The sequence below is a fragment of the Lineus longissimus genome, chromosome 11 (genome assembly GCF_910592395.1).
Source record: "Lineus longissimus chromosome 11, tnLinLong1.2, whole genome shotgun sequence".
NCBI lineage: Eukaryota > Metazoa > Nemertea > Pilidiophora > Heteronemertea > Lineidae > Lineus > Lineus longissimus.
In genome coordinates, this window is record NC_088318.1 from 13,956,701 (window position 1) to 13,977,219 (window position 20,519).

The window sequence follows — 20,519 nt, forward strand, 5'->3', positions numbered from 1 at the left end:
TTTCAATTCTTGAACCTGCGAGGTGGAGGGTAACTAATCTAATGTTAGAAATCAGCCATGTGAATGTACTTCATTGTATGCATTCAATTGACTGGACGGCACTAATTCTCTTTGTCTCCTGAATTGGACATGGATGTAACGCATATCGAGCGTATTAGTAATGCGAACCCCAAGGTACGACAGATCAATACAAAAGCGACAGCAGTCATACAGGCTTCCTTGGTAACACCGTGAAATGACCATATGGCCAACGCCCTTGTATAACGGATATTGTTCTTATAACTATATTAATGCTATCGCTCTTCATAACGTGTGTTAGCGCAATAATGAGTCTATGTGATTAGACCTAACTCTGCTGATCACGAAATCCCTCGATTCTTTTCGAAATCAAGCAGTTGAAATAATTCCCAATGCATTTAAAAATCCACATGGTGGTATTTTTTGGCCTATCCAGCCCTACGAAAGCTGTTTCGAGGGAATCGATGTTATAAGGTGTAGATACACTGCTGGTGTAACTGATAATTGTTTTTTTCATTATCATAATTGCAAATGCCAAACGATGCTACCACGCCCGTTGGACATTGTTAAGTGCCCAAAAATACTTACTTGTAGAAAAATAACAAATCCTTTCGGTACAGAAATAACAAGAGTGCAGTTCCTCCCCTCAGTGCGCTCTGGGAACCCCGGGGAGTATATGGTCCCATTAAGGAGCGTAGAAAAAACAAGACATTCTGAAACAAGAAAAAACTTCATCAGCTTTAGCTTCATTTTCTTCTTCTTCTTCTTCTTCTTCTGAAGCTTGTGTGAAATAAAAATGTCGCTCTATTTCGCACGAGGTTCATATCGCCATAGCTTGGCTATTACAGGCAAATAACATCTCAACCCTTACAGAAAAAACCTCTGCGGTTCAACGGTTAGAAAGCTGGACTTTCGATCTGGTGGTCACGGGTTCGACTCCCCATGTATCCACAATACTTGCATAGACACAGAGACACAGGCACCGAATAAGGATTTGACGTTATATTCGAATGACGAGGCAATCTACTCGTGGATAAAGTGACCGGACAAAAGGGCAAGAAAAGTTGGTTCCTGAAATGTATCGAACTCACGACGATCAGATGACATTTTTTCCCTATCAGGGTCTTGCCAAACGTGAAGAGAATGATAATTTTTATTTTCTCACCCTCACCTTCGCCTGCCAGACGAGGTCAAGGACGCCGAACGCACTCTCCAAATACAACCACTGTTTACCTCAACATTGTTTTCTGGTCGACAATGACGTTACATCGATTACAAGGAAACGCACGCTTCCTAAACTCAAAGATTCCGACTATCGTATTTCACCAACCAATTTGACCATTTCCTTACTGGTGGAAAAGAAATTATCTTCATGTCAGAAAATCTATAACCCAATGAATTTCTAAGTCGTCGCCCACTTTTGGGTCGAAAGCTTTAGGAGAAAAAATCGTAATGGAATACGTAATGGGAAAGGCCGAAAGTAGTGCCAGCAGTGAGGATCAAACATTTGGGACCATTTTTACCAAGGCATAGAACCCATAGTATCATACTCCTTTCACGCCAGTGGTGGTTTTTGGGCTGGCCTTTTGTAAAATTGTCTTTCCCTTTGGAATCTTTAGGGCTACCCGAGTAGATTTTACCAGATGTTCATGAGCTCGAACATTACCACAAGACCATCAAATGATGACTACCTACTTTTATTTTCACATAGATGTCTTTTTAGTTTAAACCAAATCGCACCAATCTTTACAATTGTTCTGAAAAAGAGAGAAAAAATCATTCAAAACAAACTCATTACATAATAATACTTCTAAATGTAAATGGTCTTCTGCATCAGAACTCTTCTCGTATATATAAATCAAACAAAGCAAGGAGGATTTCTATTTTACAGTCTATTTGTGACCCGTTATATTGGTACTTACATAATGTCTATACACCCACTATCTGTTGTTTCATTGGCTGGCTGCCATGTGAAGTGCGTGACATTGCCTTTTTCTGTCTGGCCGCTGAGTGCATTACAGTCCGGGAGAATTTCGATTCCTGTCCCCACGGGGACGTGAATAAATGATCCTGTCGTGGAGTTTGGTTGCGTGGTCCAGACAGCGGTGATGGCAAATTCTAGAGTTGCATCTAGGCTTGTGAGGCTGACTGGAAGGTGAAAGGAATAAGAAAAGTAATACTATCAATGTTTTAAAGGGGTACGCCTTCGTTATTACCAGTGGTCCAGGAAAATAAAAATGCAGGTAGTGGAGTTATTATGCATACGAATTTGCTAAAACTTGGTATAGATATGATGTGTATATATCTTTATACACAACGGTAATGTTGAAATTTATATTCAGTTCGTAGTATCTACGCAATTGAAAATTTTCAAATTCAAATATTAATTTCAAATTTCTAACGAACGGCGTAGGCCGATAAAATGTACGAGGTAGTTTTATTTAGTAAATAATTGTACCGAGGATATAATTGTACCACTTAACCTTATGAGGCTATTTATTAATGGCAGTCATCAAATTATCCAATTCAAACAAAGAGAATGAACCGAATCACAAAATAAACACTCGCTCACAGATGATGTTTTGTCAATTGATATTGGAATTGAAAAATAAATATCGTGCTATTTTGAGTTAAATAAAGGTTCATCTATTGTAAAAGAACTATTCACAATAATAACGTATACTATAGTATTTGCGTGTATTTGCATGCACTTTGCACAGTGGATACATGTCAGTGGTTATTTGTCGTATGTTAACGCATAGAGTGTTACGTGTAATAACGCAAACGCAATGCATTGGACATGTATATGAAAGTCATACTGTTAAGTGTGATATTGAGGCTTAGTGGGCGTTATCTTTCCATTTGTTGCCAAGAAGTGTGAAAAATAGTGTGAAAACGAAGGCAGGTGTAGCATAATTTTGGTAGTTCAGCTTCCTAATTTTTGTCTCACATAGTTTGGGAACGCTGAAACACTCCAGCATTCGACAGGAAAAACCATGATAGAAATAATATTGTTCATCATTTGATTACATAACCATGGTTACCAATGGGCATTTATTGGAAGTCAACTTCGGTTTTCTAAAACAAATACATTACATTGCCCATTATAACGACAATAAAAAAGTTAGATAAGTTAAAAGAGACATTTCTCGTCAGTCACGCATTTATTTTTTGTTGCATAGTTTAGTAATCACACGCATCTTGTTCACGCGACGATGGATAATCAACCAATGATAAGACCTGACGAGATTACATGTACAACTATTGTCACCGCCGGATGAAGGTACGTGTATAGGCTCTCACACAACAGCCACGCCCGTTTCGAAGAAGAACTACTGCGTGTCAATTAAAACTGTGCCCAAAAAGCGATTCATAATGTTGTTTTTTCATGGAAAGAACCAAAGACGAAACAGCCACTTGATCATGAAGTTGGAGAAATCAGCTCAATTAACATTATCAACAATTTGGGCTGAGGTCACTTTGATTGTAATATTATACTTGAGGTCGGTAGTCTACCTCCCGTGATCCACCCGGATAATTTGGTGATCGAAAGTAATTCCATCAGCAATACACGCCATGCAACGAAGATTAATATTGACTACCTATATATACCCCAGGTACGGCAAGAATGTCATCAGCAACAAATACCCTGATGGAGATCAGCATACCCCTGGTAGGCATGAAGTGTCATTAGTACCCAGGACGGGGACCGTTCATCACAGTCCGTCAGACCACTCTTAGCGCAATTCAGTTGAAATACGACACCTATACATGAATATCGCTGCATAATACCACAGACTTAGTGCAGAAAGTCTTTCAACAGTCTGTGATGATACAAATTACCTTAGGCGCTTCAACAGCCACGCCCTTCCTACAGGATATGCGGAGATACTATTTGATTTACATGAATATGAATCATAAACCAGGTTATAAATAATTATTAACTGATCATTGTACTGGGGTTCGTTCAACTCTGATATTAATTGAAAGTTACTGGGAAGAGAGAAATTATGAAAAAAAACCCGGACGGTTTGTCGTAGTAAACACAAGTTTCGAGTTGTATTTTAATACACTGAGGGTCATGATACGATACCACTGACATGGTATTATATAATGGAATATACAATCTCTGTTGACTATATTGTCTTATTTTCATTGTTACCTGGCGTTGACACAGTTTGTTATGGGTGTCAGATCGAGATAGATTTAGATCTATGCTTCCTTGCGTTAGACTCCGATGCAGTCAATATCATCATCCTGATCGTCCTTCCACTACCGGGCGACAAGACCAGGCCGGTCCACTTCGTCCGGAGTGCATGTACCCAGTGCTAGTGATGAGCAGAGCTAGCTCAGTGGAGTGGCTTTCGTAGAAAGTAGGGTACGAAATCTGGATTTCAGCTGTGCCATATCTCTGGTGGTCTAAGCTCAGAAGAGCCGGGGCAGTTCAATACGCGATATAGTTCGCCAGTTTCACCCTTGGCAGAGTTATATTAAGGTTGCAAGACAATCGAGAGAAAGCTCCAACGCAACTGGCAAATTCCAATCTATTGTTCAACTGTTCAAACAATCGCTCTTCTATTCAATTATTCATTATATCAATGCTGAGGGTGATAAAACGATATAAAACTAATGCATTGATTTTATTGATTTACGATAGCGTCTTGCGTAAACACCTTATCTATTGACATGTAAATTAATTGACGACATGTTCCCAATAATCTAGCCTGACCTCGTGATGGCGAACATGCGATTCATGCTAATTTGGAATAGTCAATATCTTTGGCTTTTTTTCGTAAATGGCGGCAAGATATTGAGTAGCTCGGGAGCACCCTATACTCGAACAGACTCCGTCATCTCAGCCCAAACTGTTGTCTCATCTGGTGATTGTCTGTATCAGCGCATCCCATTGATGGTTGCATTTGGATGCGAAGGCGATTAACAACTTCAAAGACAATTACCAAATGTCCTCGTGAACAAAGGCACCAACAGTGAACCAACACCAAAATGTAATAATGAATAACGGTAATCTCAAATTGGTTGTGTCGGACCGATTGTGTTTCCATGGTTGCAATGTCAACAACATTTTGTTGGTTTTACCGTGTTAGCCGTTAGCCTGACAAGTTATTCCCTTTGCACCGATTTTGCCACGCGGTTGGATAAGGTCAACAGTGCCAAAGTTATTACACAAGATGGATTCGAATAACGAAGGATGGATGAAACGACTGTCTGTTTACGAAACTCATCCAATTAACACACATTGTCTGGTGAAGATTATTTGACATCGCGGAGTGGTACGTCAATGCATTATTGTAATGATACAGCAAATACATGAACTGACTCTGACCTTTTTTGCTCCAATTAACAGTGTAAATATATATATAAAATGGATACCACTTCCAAAGGATGACAGTAAAAATCTAAAAAACAATTTATTTTTCAGAGTGTATTGTATTTTTATTGATAGCGATGTTCAATGGTAATATGTAATATGTAATGATAAAAACTTTATGTAAAAAGCCGATAATGGTTTGAGTCAACCAAGGTCAAAGCTGAATATAGATGTTAATTCCTTTATGGTTATACATGTACTTAGTACTGTATAAGTCAGAGGTGGAAACCACTAGTGTTATGTATTTTTACTTCGTTTTGTCATTGATTTATTTTGATTTTATCTAATTTCATTTCACGTCATGTTTATTTTTGAATGCAATTTTGATGTATTAATAGCTTGTATGTTATATAGAATTATTTCATTGGTTTGGTAACTTTCACACGGTGATGAAAATATACACCGTGTAGACGCTATATAGCCGGTTTGGGAGTTCAAGTAGACCTCTTGTAAAAGGTTTACATTATTATTTACGATCATTAATTATTAAAGGGAACGTGACCTATAAGGGGGAAACTTAGCGGTCATCAGGTGAAAAGGGGGCAAATTAGCCGTCATTACACCGGTAAAAGATATATCCGCAGTTTAGGGAACTGGGTCAGCTTTCATTCAGCGATAAATGTTTTCAGCTTCGAGTGAGATAGAAGATCGCGACTCATTTTGATGACTTCCTGTGTAATTTAACCTGACCTATTCTTGGAATTGCCTACAGACTCCCTTTAAGATATATTCAAGGGAAATCCTTCCACCAGAACAAGCTGCCAGCACGTTGTTCCAATCATATGATTGGAGCTAAGTTCTGATTGCGAACAGGAGTGATGTTTGTTCGGTCAGAAAGGTAAACCTCCCTATCTGATTTATTGCCACATACCAAATACAAGGTGCGGCAAATGTTACTCACTGGGGAGAATCCATATCATATAGATTCGGACACCTCAAGGTTGACACTGATTTGGCTCTTGCTGCCGACACTGCCGTTGTTTTTATAACGTATATAGTGAGAATGGGATTTTTCTTTCTTTCATTAAACCTGTATTTTCAAGAAGGTATCAAGTCACTCTATGTTTATGCATAAGTAAAGAATGGGTTATTGTGCACACATATTTCTAAGATTGTATAGGCCTACCGATAACTCTATTCTGATCGAGATCGACAAGCTCACCCCTCCACAAGAAATGTACAGCGGATCGGAGCATATTTCAATGGGCTAGCTTTGATCCTTTGGATTACCAAACGTATTCTTGTCGCACTTCATGCTTTAAGAACCTATGCCCGCTTCATGAGCAATCATAGGCCTATAAGTGATGCCTGAAATGCTATCAAGGAAGATAGAGGATGAAACGATGATCAAGCAATGAGCATGCAGAAAACGCTAAAGATGAGGTTGGCTTATTTCTTCAATTACGGCACCGGTGACGCCGAACATCCACTACAAATCTTTGGATTATACTTCGAGGCTATGCAACGCAGACACGAGAACAGTTCGGAATACCTGAATCTTTACGCCTCTCAATACATGTGTGGTCTTCATAAAAAAATATTGCTTCTTTTAAATCCACAAACTGATGGCTCAAGTCGAGTGACCTCGGCAATCAACCCTCGTCGGGAAACACTTAGCTCAGTGGAAATGAAATCCGTGCTTTACCAAGTTCATTCGTGTTTGGACAACTTATCCAAATATCATCCATTATCATGAGCAATGAGAAATATGACAGTGTTGACATGTTTTTATGTGGCGGGGAGTGATACGAACAAATAAGACTGTTTGGCCTCCCAGCCACATTAACGTTTCTCTGGAAAAGAAGATATCAGCCGTAAAAATCGGCGAATATCAATATTACCAAGAGGAAATGTACTAGACTGACTTATTGAGAATGACCATGATGACGCGAATGTTTCCAATAATTATATATAGGTTTTGCATACTTGACGTAACAACACCTTGTTTACACTAATAATTTCGCCTTCTCGCCCTTAACAATTGAACCCGATCGATCGAACAATAAGGTGGATCGTGGTTAGGGATTAACAACACAATAGATGACGAATAACTTAATATCGGCAATAACCAATTTACATTGATTCAGTTTTAGGCCTATTCATGCGAGTACATTACTTGTAATAGCCCTCGCCGATCTTTGGCCTAGCGACCCTATTGAAGCTGTTTGTGGGGGTCGATGTTATCAAGAATTTTAGGCCGAGGTCATGGTCAGCTTAAAGCATAAAATTGGGAATGACGGTGTTGCCTCAATTTATCGTGTTCATATCGATCCCTATCTTCAAACAGAGATAATGGCGCTTTATGTTCTCGTTATGTGTGTAAACAGACGGTCATACCTGACCTTAAGCCCCCTCCCCCCCCCCCCAGGCAGCCATTAAAGAATGGGGCGTTCGAGAGGTACAATGGGTGCCGTGTTTGAATGTGACCAGCAGTTTTTTAAAGGCAGTATTCATCTTCCTAATTGCAGATTTACTTTGAGCAGCACTGTCTATACCTGATCAGACATGAATCATTACCGCCGGCAAATCAGAGTTTTAGAGAGCTATATACTTCCTGAGATGCGACACATTGAGTCACGTGATTTCCTGCTGCGAGATTGCATGACGTTTATGTACATGTACAAAGGGCTCTGAAATCATATATACAACTCGATTTGGACCTGCACAACAAATCATAACACTATACGGCCTGACTTTTAATAAAATATAGGAGTTATCGTACTTGATTCAGCCGTCATGTAACCAATTGATCTACAGAATTGACTTTGTCATCCAACACTCCACTCCAGGAAATAACGAGAGCTTTTTTCGATCGATGCACTGCTCTAGTGATATGCAGACATTCAATAATGTATTTGGTTGATAATTGTAAAGGAAAATAGTTTTTTTTATTTGTGCATGGCACGCGTGATAATTTTGTTATACACATACATGTACTTGTCATGGTCGTAGAGCGTTCAGTCATCATCACAGCTACCCAAATCGCCGAGGGTAATTCGGCAAGATTTGCTAAATTAAAAAAAATTCTGGTGCTGACTGAGATATTCGTCCTGTACACATTGAATATAGACCTATCCTTAAAACCCATGAAAGGACAGTTTTCTGATTTTTTCATAATTTTGCAGTTGGAAAACCAACTTGCCGAGATTCCTCGGCTGTTCTCATCTGCCGAAAACATCTTCCGGTGTTGCCGCGATTTGTTTGGTTCGTACCAAAATCCTCTGCAAACTACTATTAATCAGTGTTGTAATCGGATGTAAGTAAGCTTATATCATCACATTATCTTGTGATAATTTCCCTGCATGCCCAAGTATCCGAGATCAACCCTTTGAAGTCCGAATGAACAAATCCGGTTCGCGTGTCGGCAAAAGATATGTGCATGTACGTCATGTATCTTTGTTGATACAAAAAATGAATTATTGATGTCTGAGTGTATAGTTTGTGTTACTCATGCGGTCCCTTGATTATTCAGGTGAGAAATATGCTGGGTGTCATGCAATGATGGTATAGCGAATAATATAGACACATTCAGGGGTTGAACGGGGTGTCCCAACGTTGACCTCCGCCTGAAGGATATCTAAAACGTCGCGCCCGGTGTTCCAGGTGTGTCCAATACACGCATCCTCTTTCAACCGTCTTGACCCGCAATGTTTTAAAAGCACTAAATCACTTAACATTTTATTTCACGAGTATTTCGCGAAAATAAAACTCTCGAAAATATTTCATTATACATGCATTGGAAAAAAATTTAAGATATTGTCGTAATACGCAAAAATAAAAAATCGATGTGACCGTCAACAGTTTACCACTATCGGTTTTATATCTCGATCCCTGGCATGCATGACTCCTAATTGAATTGAATCAATCATCGGATGACCACAGGATGCTCTACATGTTTTTTCATTAGCACGCATATTAATCAACCATAACTATTAACAGATTGGCGGGCAGGTAGTCACGGTCTGAGGTCAGCAGCCCATGGCGATATCAGAATGAATGCAGGTCAATAGTGCGACACAGAATTTTGCTTTGGAAGCAAAGTAACCGGCTAAAATCACTAAAGCACTAACTGGGAGGAATTTGAAGAGCAACTATACACGCAAAAAAATTAGGTCTATACATCTATACGTGCGATGACCTCAAAGACTTACGCGTTAGTTTTACACGGAAACATTGGGACAAATTCCTATTTTGTACTACATCTCGGACAGCAAAGCGTAGCCGAAGTAAAAGGAGAGAAAGGCCATGGCTTTAGGAAAAAAAAGTGCTTTGTTGGTGGACATCGCTTCTTCTTCAGCTTGAGCAGGTGTGTCTCCCTAGCCGTCTATATTATAAATGTCTAAGAATAAACGTAGGTAACAGCTGCGGCCAATATAGGTTTGTCTGACAATTCCCTTTGATGGAACATTGTCACGAGATTGTTGCTTAATGTTCAGTGGACCCATAGTTTTATTGCGTGCGGAGTTTTTCTTGACACTGTCGGTCATCATTGAAGCTTCAAGTTCGCACGTCTCATAACTGATATCCTTTTTTCTTCAGCTGAAATTACTTCGAAATAAGACCCCCCCCCCCCCCCCACCCCCACATGAAAGCTGGTTCTTGGTGGTCGATGTAACCGAGGCCCTGATAAGTGCGATTGGTGCGAGCTGTGGTCCAAGATATATCCTAGAATCAAACACATTTCCAGTAACATTTGAGATACAGTTGTGTATTTGGTCAAAAGGTTTACAAATTTGCAACAAACTGAGATAAATGAATTACATGTATCAGTGTCCGTGATGGACAGAGGAAACACGTTGTTGACTATGAGCCGCCACCTATTCTTCATCACGACTCTCATGCGTATCTCAAAACATTGAGGGTAAGATGACTATTCTTGTCGCCGTTCGGGAAATCCATGTCCTTCGGCGCTTGGGGCTCTGAAGCAACTTATTATAGTCTTCGCAGATCGGAGTTGGTTTGTTTTGGAATGTTTGGGTTTTATTGATCTGCAGATTCGGGAAAAAATGTAAAAAGCCGTTATAGCTACATGTGATACTATAGCCTAGGTATTGTGGCACAATATAGCGTATGTGTTAATCACTGCGTAAGACCAGCTTTTTTTTTACATTGCGGCGGCTATAATTGTACTGATACTTTAATTCTTAACTCTTTACCGTACACGCTGTACATTTCAGAACTGTTCAGAGTTGAGACATGTTTGTGTTAGGCAACCAATACGTCGATAGTCACTAATGAGCAAATACGCCGGCTGCCAGCCATCCTCACAATATCAGGCCATTTCACTCGATACATACTTACTCCCTGAATGGAATCTTGCGTAAGGAGAAGTCATGTTGTAGACCCAATTTGCAAGAGGATGACTGCCAGCAGGATAAACAAAACTGCTCGTAACGTTTATGCGCCCATGCTGCTGCTAGTTGGCACTGTGACTTTGGCTGGCCAGTCAGCGGCAACTTGAATGATGCCGTTAGAACTCTGCGCCTTAAAGGCATCGAGTTACAGGCGTTTGAAGTTGAGAGCCTGTCAACGAGCAACATGCATGTTCGTTCGTGGCCCCCTTGTCGTTCAGTTCATTGGCAAGTGACGCCTATAGACGGGTTTTAGCATGACGCCATGCAGTTTATACAGGTACATTGTAGTTAGTTACACCATGGGTTTATTTTTGCCAGATATTATTTGGGATTTCTCCAGCATCAGCAGTCACCGCTCACCTGATCTCGAGTTATACTGGTAGAGAAAGGGTTTGTGGGAACTCGAACTCGAACTGTGTATTTACAGAAAATAATTTACTCAGCAGAATAGTAACTATTTAAATGATCACTGAGCAGAATGCTTTTTCATGAAAAACTATGATTAGACATATTATACTCTTCAATCAAATATCAGTCAATACGATACTCACCATCGTAATGCATTCCCGGTATATATCCATCATTTGCATCAAGTACTGGGTGTGTCACATCTAAGCGCAGCCATGCGTTCACTCCCGTGTATTCCGTTACATTCCTCAGTAAATCAGCGCACGTGAGGCCCTTCCCCGCCGCGCGCAAGCCGAAAACCGCAAACGCCGTAAAAAGTAGGGAGGACCAGCGTTGTAAAGGTCTTAATAGAGCCAAAACCCTAATCCTAATCATGATATTGATATAGCCAGAATCGAAAATCAAACTCCATTTCCCTGAATAATATTGAAATTGCCTCTCTCGATGCGTTCTGCGATATTATTATTCCCTTTTTTGTGATAGGAAGTTTTTTAACATCGTCAGTAAACTAGGCACATATATGCGGCGATTAAAACAGCTCCAGTTGCAAAGTATGCATGCTACGTTTATGATGCTAAAACTACATTGTATATAGCGGCGTTGTAGATATTAATAATAAAGCCAGTTCCAACACAATTCCCAGTTTCCAATTGGTTCGCGGTGCATTCGCGCCTCCGATATCTAACGGGTTCCATCCACATCCGTTGCCAAGGGACGCCGCGTGCATGACAACAGTGGGTGCTAATTGGAGGCGTCAGGTAAAGTTTCAAACACCCGGGTAAAACAGTTATATATATTACATATAACGTATTGTGTTTTTCCACTCTGAATCACATTTAGGCTGTACGCACTTGAGACAAGTGAAATATCTTTTCATCTTCTTTCCCCGGGGGCAATGCATATCGGGACGGATTTGTACTCAGGATCCTATTGTTCAAGATGCAACTTCACTTTTATTGCATTATATTTCGAGGAAGTGACTACTTGGCAAGTCCGGCTTACCAAACAGCGACTTTTTCTTGTCCTGAATGGAGAGCCGAACTCATTAATATTAAAGTAAAGTCTCCAGCTCGCCAAACAGGGTAGATTTTTTACCTGTTTGGCAAGCCCGGCTGGCCGAACAGGGTGGCTTTTTAGTGCTGTTTGGCAAGCGGCTCTCCAAACAGGACAAAAAAAGATGCCTGTTCGGCGAGCGGCTTGCCAAATAGACCCGGCCTATATTCTATTTCATTGAAGGAAAAAGAACTTCATGCAATCATGGATGTATACATCCTTGATTCAATTGCAGTAGCAGCAGAAAGTTTAATTTACTCGAAATGCCTCTAGCGGATTTTACGGATTTCGCATCTTAGCACTTATTCTAGCCTTTGCGTGTTAGCCGGATAAAACGAACGAGAAACTGAGAATTCCGAAACTGGTACGACAGTTTTGTGCGGTTTTGTCGCCAAAGTCGAGGGACAAATCTATACAATAGTACTATATATTTAAAATTCCTTTATTTCATCATGATGATAATACTTACTTAGCAACATGTACTTAGACGATTTATCCACATTTTGAATTTTCTAGAATCACCAAACGTGTAATGCATATATTGATGCGAAACATTGAGTACATGTATGTAGAAATTATGTACGTAGAATTTAGCCCAACGTTTCACCTTCCAAAGAAATAAGTACGTGTTCTGTACGACAGAACCCGTGGTGCCATCACCTGAAAGAATTGTGAACTTTCACCAGCCAGTGTGCTATAATAATTCGCATGTCAGATTACGCATTGTCAGTGAGTCGTCCGCGGCCGGTGGATTCCATCAGCGGAACACAATGGAATCGGGACATGAATAGGGGCGTTCGATCAGCCTGTCGTCCCTATCACGGTAATGAGCATATCCCGAGTCCATCGTGTTCCTCTCAAGGGGACCAACAGGAGACTGTGTCGCTGATCACAGACAGGTTTGGAAACTCCTGATATTGCTTGCGCCCAGTTAGGCCTATACATGGTAAGACAGAGTCACATTTTTAATGGTTAAACTTAGCTTCGCCTTCTTATGTAGACCTATGAATAAAAAGCGATGCCTTTGTAATTCTGATTTCTCACAGGAGCCATGCACCTACTCCAATGTCTACAGTTTTCAGTGTTCGGTTCACATGGAAGTGGTTCCGACCTTCACCGCTTCCATGCCGGGCGCCACTGCTGGACTCAATTCTCTACTTCCTTCTCTGCAACCAGGACCACCCACTTCAAGCTGTCGCCTTCGAAAAGTTCGATCTTCTTGCACCATTCGTCGTGCATATTCTTGTAATCCTCCATGGAGAATTGCTGCAGATTAAAATTTTCAAGTGTTAGGGGTTTTCCAGAGGTGAACTTTATATATACAAGGGTCTGTGCCGAGAATATCTTTGTTTTGAACAAATCTGGACTCTTGCAAAGTACTAGTGCCGTTAATTAACGGCTATGTATGCGAAGCACTGTCTACTGCCTGCTCATGTGACAAAGCGCAGACATGTGGAAGGGCCGACCATCCAACAAGAATAGGCGACCGACCGTACACCACAACAGCTTAAGCTGCATGAATTTGAATTAATATGATAACGTGGTACGTTTTAGACTCACTTGGAGAAAAGATTGGATGCCCGACATCAGTTTGTTGAATTCTTGCTTGAGGTGGTGTAGGTACACATCAGTTCGGTCCAATGCTTCAACTAGAGTCAGCCCTGAGGAGCTGAAGATCTAAAATGTAAAAGGCATTCTTGTGATTCTTGTGATAAGACTGAATGAGATACCGTGTCTAAACTCAATGCATGCATGACCAGGCTATATGCATCCATAGGCATGGTACCCTCCGTTGTAGCATCCATTTTGACAATGTGTTGGCTTGGCCCGCGATTGAGATGGAAGGCTATGAAGACAAGTCGTCGTGTTGCGTGCACCGCAGTCATTGCGAGGCTAAAGCATACGCCACCGGGTGCATCATGTTACGAGCAGAAAGGTCGAAGGGATTTAATACCTACCTCTTTATAGCGGTCCTTGGTGATCAAGTGCGGTCCGAGCATGGACTCTACAACGTCCCCACCCTCATTAGATTCAGCAGTGCGGCAGACGTCGGTTAAAACCAGTCGTTTACCGGGTTTCAGCCCATTCTGAATCGAGATACATTGTAGTTGCAAAATTACTGTATACGAGGATGGAAATCTGACTGAAATCTACTTTTCCCCCAAAACAAATGGAATCTACACGACGGAAAATTAACCACCCCACAATCATTCGTAAGCACCTTTTTTAGAACTGGTTCAAAATTGCGAGTAGGCATCTGTTATCCTGGGGAGCCAGTACAGGGTAGTTGTAATTTATGGCTCTTGAACTTGTTGATAAAGTAAAGATGGACCATCCTTCATAAGCTTACCTTAAATATTCTAAGCAGTTCTGATTTCGCGCTCACTTGACTGAAGTAGTCTCGGCATATCACAGCATCAAGCAAGTTGCTTTCCATGGCGAACATACTGTCCGTTTGTACCTCGAAAGCGACTCGTTTTTCCTTAATGTCATTAGCAGATTTCACAGCGTTTGTGATGGCGTCAGCTCTCGAGCCTATCGCACGGATGGACGCGTCGAATTCCTTCAAATGGAAAACGTACAGAATATCATTAATGTCAGAGCATTCTGACTGCAGTCGTGTATCAATTTCTTTCCTGAAACACTACATCTAACTAAACATAAAGTTTAATTTCGACTGCTGCTATATTTTGCACCAACCCAAGCGGTTATGGCTGCCTAGAAATCATGACCGCCGCCATCAAAATGAGGCACACTACGCTGTCAACAGTGGTTTTTAACCGAGGTGTTTACGAATTCCGAGGGGAATAGCCAAGCGTTTTATCTCGATGGTCATTTCTAGGAATGACTTTCATCAATAAAACTATGGAATATACTGACCTGAGCTATATAAAATGCTGTGCCGCCAAGACCAGTTCCATAATCCAAGAGTGTCGAGTTCAAGTCAATGTTGAAGTAAGGTAAGAGCAGCTGAAAGAGAACAGGAGATGGTCTTGCATTCAGGAGTCCAAACCAGCATTCAACTTCATATACTGTCATCGCCAAGTTTTCCAGGGCGTCTTTATTACGTTATATTTCCCTTATCTTGCAGTTAAAGGAAGCCTTGCGTAAGGTACGATCTATTGTCTTTAAACAAAGCCCGCTCGCACCAAGGCCTTTACCATTGTTCTACATCTTGTCGAAGCATCATCAGAGCAAATCTTGATGACGTCGAGCCCCACTATATAGTGCTTTCCTGGTGTCGATAGGGTAAACCGACAAGGGCAAATAAATGTAATTGTACTATTGCGGATTTCACGAATGACCTCGAATTTAGTGCGAAAAATAACGAATCATGGTGAAAGTCGGAATATCAGGAACAGAGTCGGAATATGAAAATGCTCTGTTTTGGGGTTAGTTCATAAAGTCGCTTGAGGAAAAGGGCGATGCGTACCTTTGTGATTGCGTTACCTCCGGTGACCATGTAATTTTCGCCACACATCCATTGGAGTATTGGTAACCTGTTAAACGCAAGATCATCCTCAATTGGGGGAGAGTCGCGTCGGACCTTCTTCATCAACCAGCAGATCTGGTTGCAGTTGCCTTTCACCTGGAATGTGATGAGAACTGTGATGAGGCAGATGTTATCTTCGAACACAGGCCACTGAATCAAGGGTCAGTAAGGAAAGGGGTTAGAGCACTCGATGTCCATGAAAGGTTTATGTAGAAGAAAGAGAGGAATCCAAGGATGTCCCGTAAGAGACTGAAAGGTACATGTACACGTAAGAAACCACAGAACCTTTATACAAGTTCGCCCCTTTTACAATGTTTTAACCCCTTACTGACCCCTGATTCAGTGGCCTGTGCTTAGAGGGAGTTAAGTTGTTGAGTGAGGTCAAGAAATAGTTTCTGGCGCCAATTACGTCATCAATGAGTTCGATTCGATTCTCTTCACGGAGCGAGAGACTTTGTGCGAGAGACTTACAGATAATTTAGTTCAACCAATATTCGCTATCGAATTAGGGTGGCCCAAATTCGGGTCATTTTTATTTAAAGCCTACTTTTGTCACGTTGTATTCACAAGTGTCGCGATCTTTAATAGCCTTCAACTTGACCCTGGCCTGTCAAATTGCCACTCACCGGCAAATTTCATCAAAAGACAAAGAGGACTTTGTAGAATGATTAATATAGACTTTCTGATATCGAATGGCATTGGGTCACTAGTTCATAGGTTGACGTTGAGTTCGGTAAACAATAACACTCAAGAGCGTGATATTATTCGGGCCTTTTCACTCATCACAATTTTGCTTGAATCACAAAAATCGCAAAAATCGCAAAAATCGCAAAAATCGCATGCCTTGTGAAATTCTTGCGAAATTGCGTGAAATCGCATTCAGTGAAATGCGGGGGGAATCCACAATTGCGATTTTTGACGGCGACGAGGTTGCGATGGACTTGCGAGATACAGCAGGTTAACCACCGGCGTTGTGCATCGCTATCTCTCCTTTGAGGCACTTCCCGAGGGACTTTTTTGAAGCGGACGCACAAAACACTCCGAAAAGAGTGATATTTGAAGATGCTATAACTACCTCAATATAGGTTTTCACACTTTGCATTGACATCAGCTCGAACTGATAATGAGAACCGTCACCTTCCGTAACGTATTCACTCTGGATGAGACTGTTGTATTCAGTGGGCGATCTGTATTCTGTTGGGTTGAAACCACGCTTTTTGTTACCTGAAAAACGGTTGAATCTTCAAAATGCGAGTGTTAAATTTTACGCAATCCGATGTTCTCATTTTTTTAGTATACATATAGATTAGATGTCTGGGTGAGTATGTGGAGATGACGTATATATGTGATTGATGACAGGTCAAGATGTGCGGGCAAGATGACGCAAGTGACACTTCATATTGGCCGACACTGAGGACACAAGGAGTGAATGCCCACAGACTTGTAGACTATGACCTGGAAGATAGGAGCTTATAGACACCGTACGTTTATATGAGTAGTTCTTTTTGACAAGAATGTCTTGTAGAACGTCTAGCACTTAGTTCTAATTCTAAAGATAGATGGCATTTTGTAATTAAATTACGAAATATTGTTTTAAATAAACAATGTGATTTCTGTCCACTTACGAACATAGAAAATGTACGGTATAGATTTACACATTATTTTTCTGGAACAAATACGATGTAGCTGATCATTGACAGAATGGAAATGACTGAGGTATCATTCTGTTCGTTCTGATCATGTCTTCAACAGCAATCTTTACAATTGGCTAGGAAGTCAGTAACAGCCAAGTGAAGAAAGATGCCGGATCAAAAGAGACTCTTGATAAAAATAATTTCTCACCCGACTGATGAAAACATGACTCCCTGAAGAAGAAGTAGCCATCTTCCCTCAACCATTTGAGCGCGTTCTTTGCCAGCTTCCGGACCTCATCATTTGTGAGATACATCATTAGCCAGTTGGAGAAGACTATGTCATAACTGAAAAAGAGGATACATGTATATGATTGTATGATTGGAATATGTATCGGTGAAAAGGTTGAAATGTCCTCGTATAGAATGTCCAGGAAACATTGGATCTAGGGATTGACGATGGTCACTATACAGGCATTATGCCATGATCCGACAGAATACAAAAGGTCAGACATTTTCCAGGGGGGAGGGGGGCATTTTAGACTGCTACACCGGCGTGAAGACCATTCTAAAATTTAAAAAAGCTAAGTGTACACTTCGCCCGTATTCCGTACAAAAAATTAAACGCGCTGATTAGTTGAGAAAGGTGCAAAATGGTGGGCATGGCGGATCATCTCATTTTCTCCGACCAGTGCAGAGCTGGTAGGCCTACCACTCTATAATCCGGGTTCAGGCCTTTTTGATCACGGATGCAATATACGCACCTGTCTTCGGGTAATTGCAAGTGATTGACATCTGCTTGTAAGAAACTCGTATTTGTCTTGTGTCCATGTGACTTTTTATTCAATTGAATGAAGTTTTCCATAAAATCTACAGCTAGAACTGACTTGGCCGTTTCGGCGAGGTCACCAGTGAATCGGCTGCAACAAATAGAGAAAATATAGCAAAGTAGAGCAAGAGAAGATCGACCTTGATTTATTCCAGTACATTCCTGTTTGCGGCAGAACTGGGACATCATGCTATAACAGGGTGAAGGGCTCCGACTCAGTTTTCGGACGTTCGATATTCGACCTGGCGCAATGTAGTATTCTTTTCCATTTGAAATACACTGCCCCACATTTTGGACGCAGCGGTTTTGGTGTCACGACCATAATAGCTAGAGTTGGTACAGAGAATAAAAAGGCAAAAATCTTACAGAATAGAAACTGATATTTCGATGTCAATATATTGGCTTTCTTACCAAACACCGCGAGGGTGGCACTTCGGCCAAACCCAGCTACGGCCCCTCGGGAGGCAGATGTACCCGAGTAAATACCCCAGTTCGGTGCCGGTTAAAGCAAAAGACTCACCCAATGCCAGCGCCTATTTCAAGGATGTCTTTGTTGGTCACGGACGGTAACAGCGAAAGTAGTTCAGCCTTTTCAAGGTCACTGAAAGCTTCCGCATTTTCATCCAACATCATCTCCTTGACGGAGCCATCTTTGCTGTGGTCCTCCCAGAACTTCTTCATGACTATCTCATTCGCTTCCATCGTCAAATATATATCTCGTTTGTTGAAAAATCTAAAATAGAAGAAAATAGTCATGGCCTACCAGAAAGGTCACAATGTGCTGGGTGGCCTGTCCAGCTCTCTGATTTATGTGGACTATAGACGAAAGGAAGAAGGCGGTTATCCCTTCAACATGCTTGTTCTTATCCTGATTCATTAGTAAACCATTTTCCTGACGTTTTTTCCAGTGTTGCAATTCATAGTAGTTATAAGCAGAATGTTAGTAGAAAAACGCGCTGTTCGTTATTTTCAGCGGGCACAAGAATTGGCACGGGAAATATTTGCCGATCGAGATGTCACTCCGATAGCGTGTCGCCAACGACGGTGACGAAGATGATGACGACGGCTTTATACCACCACATTGAAAAAGAATGATTGTGATTCACAAAGACTTTAATTCCCATCTGCTAACAACTTATCAAGTCAGTAGGGTTATGTACATTTTATTTGCGCTAAAAAATCGATCATGCCAACTGATATATTGCATCAGCCCGGTCAGCTGTTAGTAAGTGCACTTTTCATGTTCATTGGTTTATGATTTGAAAATGTTCCAATGAATCTACATGTACGCGTACATACAAAAATGTACCTATTACTCGGCACTGTAACCACACGCCACCCGGCGGCCGCGCTCTCCGAAGACTAGGGCACGATCTTTAATACCGCCCTATTCGTTTTTGTCATCTCAGGCTCTAGAGTTTGCGCTAACGCGGCTGGGCCTCGAACCAACGCCATTTCGATCACAAGTCAGACACGCCTTCCTGTATATAGCTTACCACCGCTGCGCGTTATCAGAATTGTCTGAGGACTTTCCTCTCCCATTCACTATCTTCTAACGTTTATCTTACAAATGACATTTTACCTCGTTTTTAAATGTTTTAAACGATAACCAGGTCACTTGATGTGTTTTTAAAGGTTATGACCTCAATAACTATGTCAATTGATATCAAATATGTCGTAACCACATCCAATGCTTTAGCCTACACTTTTTGTATTTTCACCGCCCGAGAAAATGTACCTTCTCATTCCTGGTACATATCCGCCGCAGAGCACTTCGCCAGATCGCAGGGCGCAACGACAAAAAATCGCTCATCGGCAGGGTGATTGAGACGAGACAATGGCACAACTTATACATGTAATGTATTCGTACAGACCTTGCAGCCTTCTTGCAGTTAATAAAAAATCGACACTTACTACGAGTTTTGTCCTGGATGACACTGGTTGATGGAGAGATGGTTCGCTATTGTCCTGAAAAACTGTCTTGCGACGATCCAATTATTGAGTCCGTGGCGATGGAGTTAACAGTGGGTTCGTCACAAGTCAATTTAGTTTGTCGGACACGGTACAGTCTGGCCGGCCGATTCAGGTCGTCAAATGCCGTCACATCCATATACTGGGTTGATATATCAGTCTTCATCGATCAATAGATGATAACGTTGTTGTGTGACATACGTCAATAACTCTAACCGAAAGGCCTATTTCGTTATCTGCCAGTATGAATTGTCATAAACTGTCAAGAACATTGACCTAATGTTACTTTTTTTTCGATGGGGTCACCGCCGCGGTTCACCATTTACGGACCATCGAGTCTTCATGGCCAACTGTCTTTTCATTTCTCATTGGT

At 41.2% G+C, this 20,519-nt stretch overlaps 1 protein-coding gene across 1 annotated transcript; it reads right to left on the minus strand.

Moving 5' to 3' along the window:
* Positions 1–12,650: 12,650 nt before the first annotated feature.
* LOC135496243 (uncharacterized) lies at positions 12,651–20,264 on the minus strand. The gene is made up of 11 exons (XM_064785436.1): positions 20,090–20,264; positions 18,696–18,908; positions 18,111–18,266; positions 17,558–17,694; positions 16,791–16,939; positions 15,656–15,811; positions 15,103–15,192; positions 14,573–14,785; positions 14,181–14,309; positions 13,783–13,899; positions 12,651–13,488 (listed from the first exon to the last, which is right to left on the minus strand). Exons 2-11 carry the CDS (start codon positions 18,875–18,877, stop codon positions 13,369–13,371), a joined length of 1,449 nt encoding a protein of 482 aa, XP_064641506.1. The 5' UTR covers positions 18,878–18,908; positions 20,090–20,264; the 3' UTR covers positions 12,651–13,368.
* Between the last annotated feature and the right edge of the window lie 255 nt (positions 20,265–20,519).

Excerpts from the sequence above, each read along its gene's own strand:
- LOC135496243 (XM_064785436.1), bottom strand. The coding sequence starts at position 18,877 with ATGGAAGCGAATGAGATAGTCATGAAGAAGTTCTGGGAGGACCACAGC. Across the intron at positions 18,267-18,695 it reads GAAATAGGCGCTGGCATTGG|CCGATTCACTGGTGACCTCG; the intron begins GTGAGTCTTTTG and ends TATTTGTTGCAG. Across the intron at positions 16,940-17,557 it reads GTCATGTTTTCATCAGTCGG|GTAACAAAAAGCGTGGTTTC; the intron begins GTGAGAAATTAT and ends ACCGTTTTTCAG.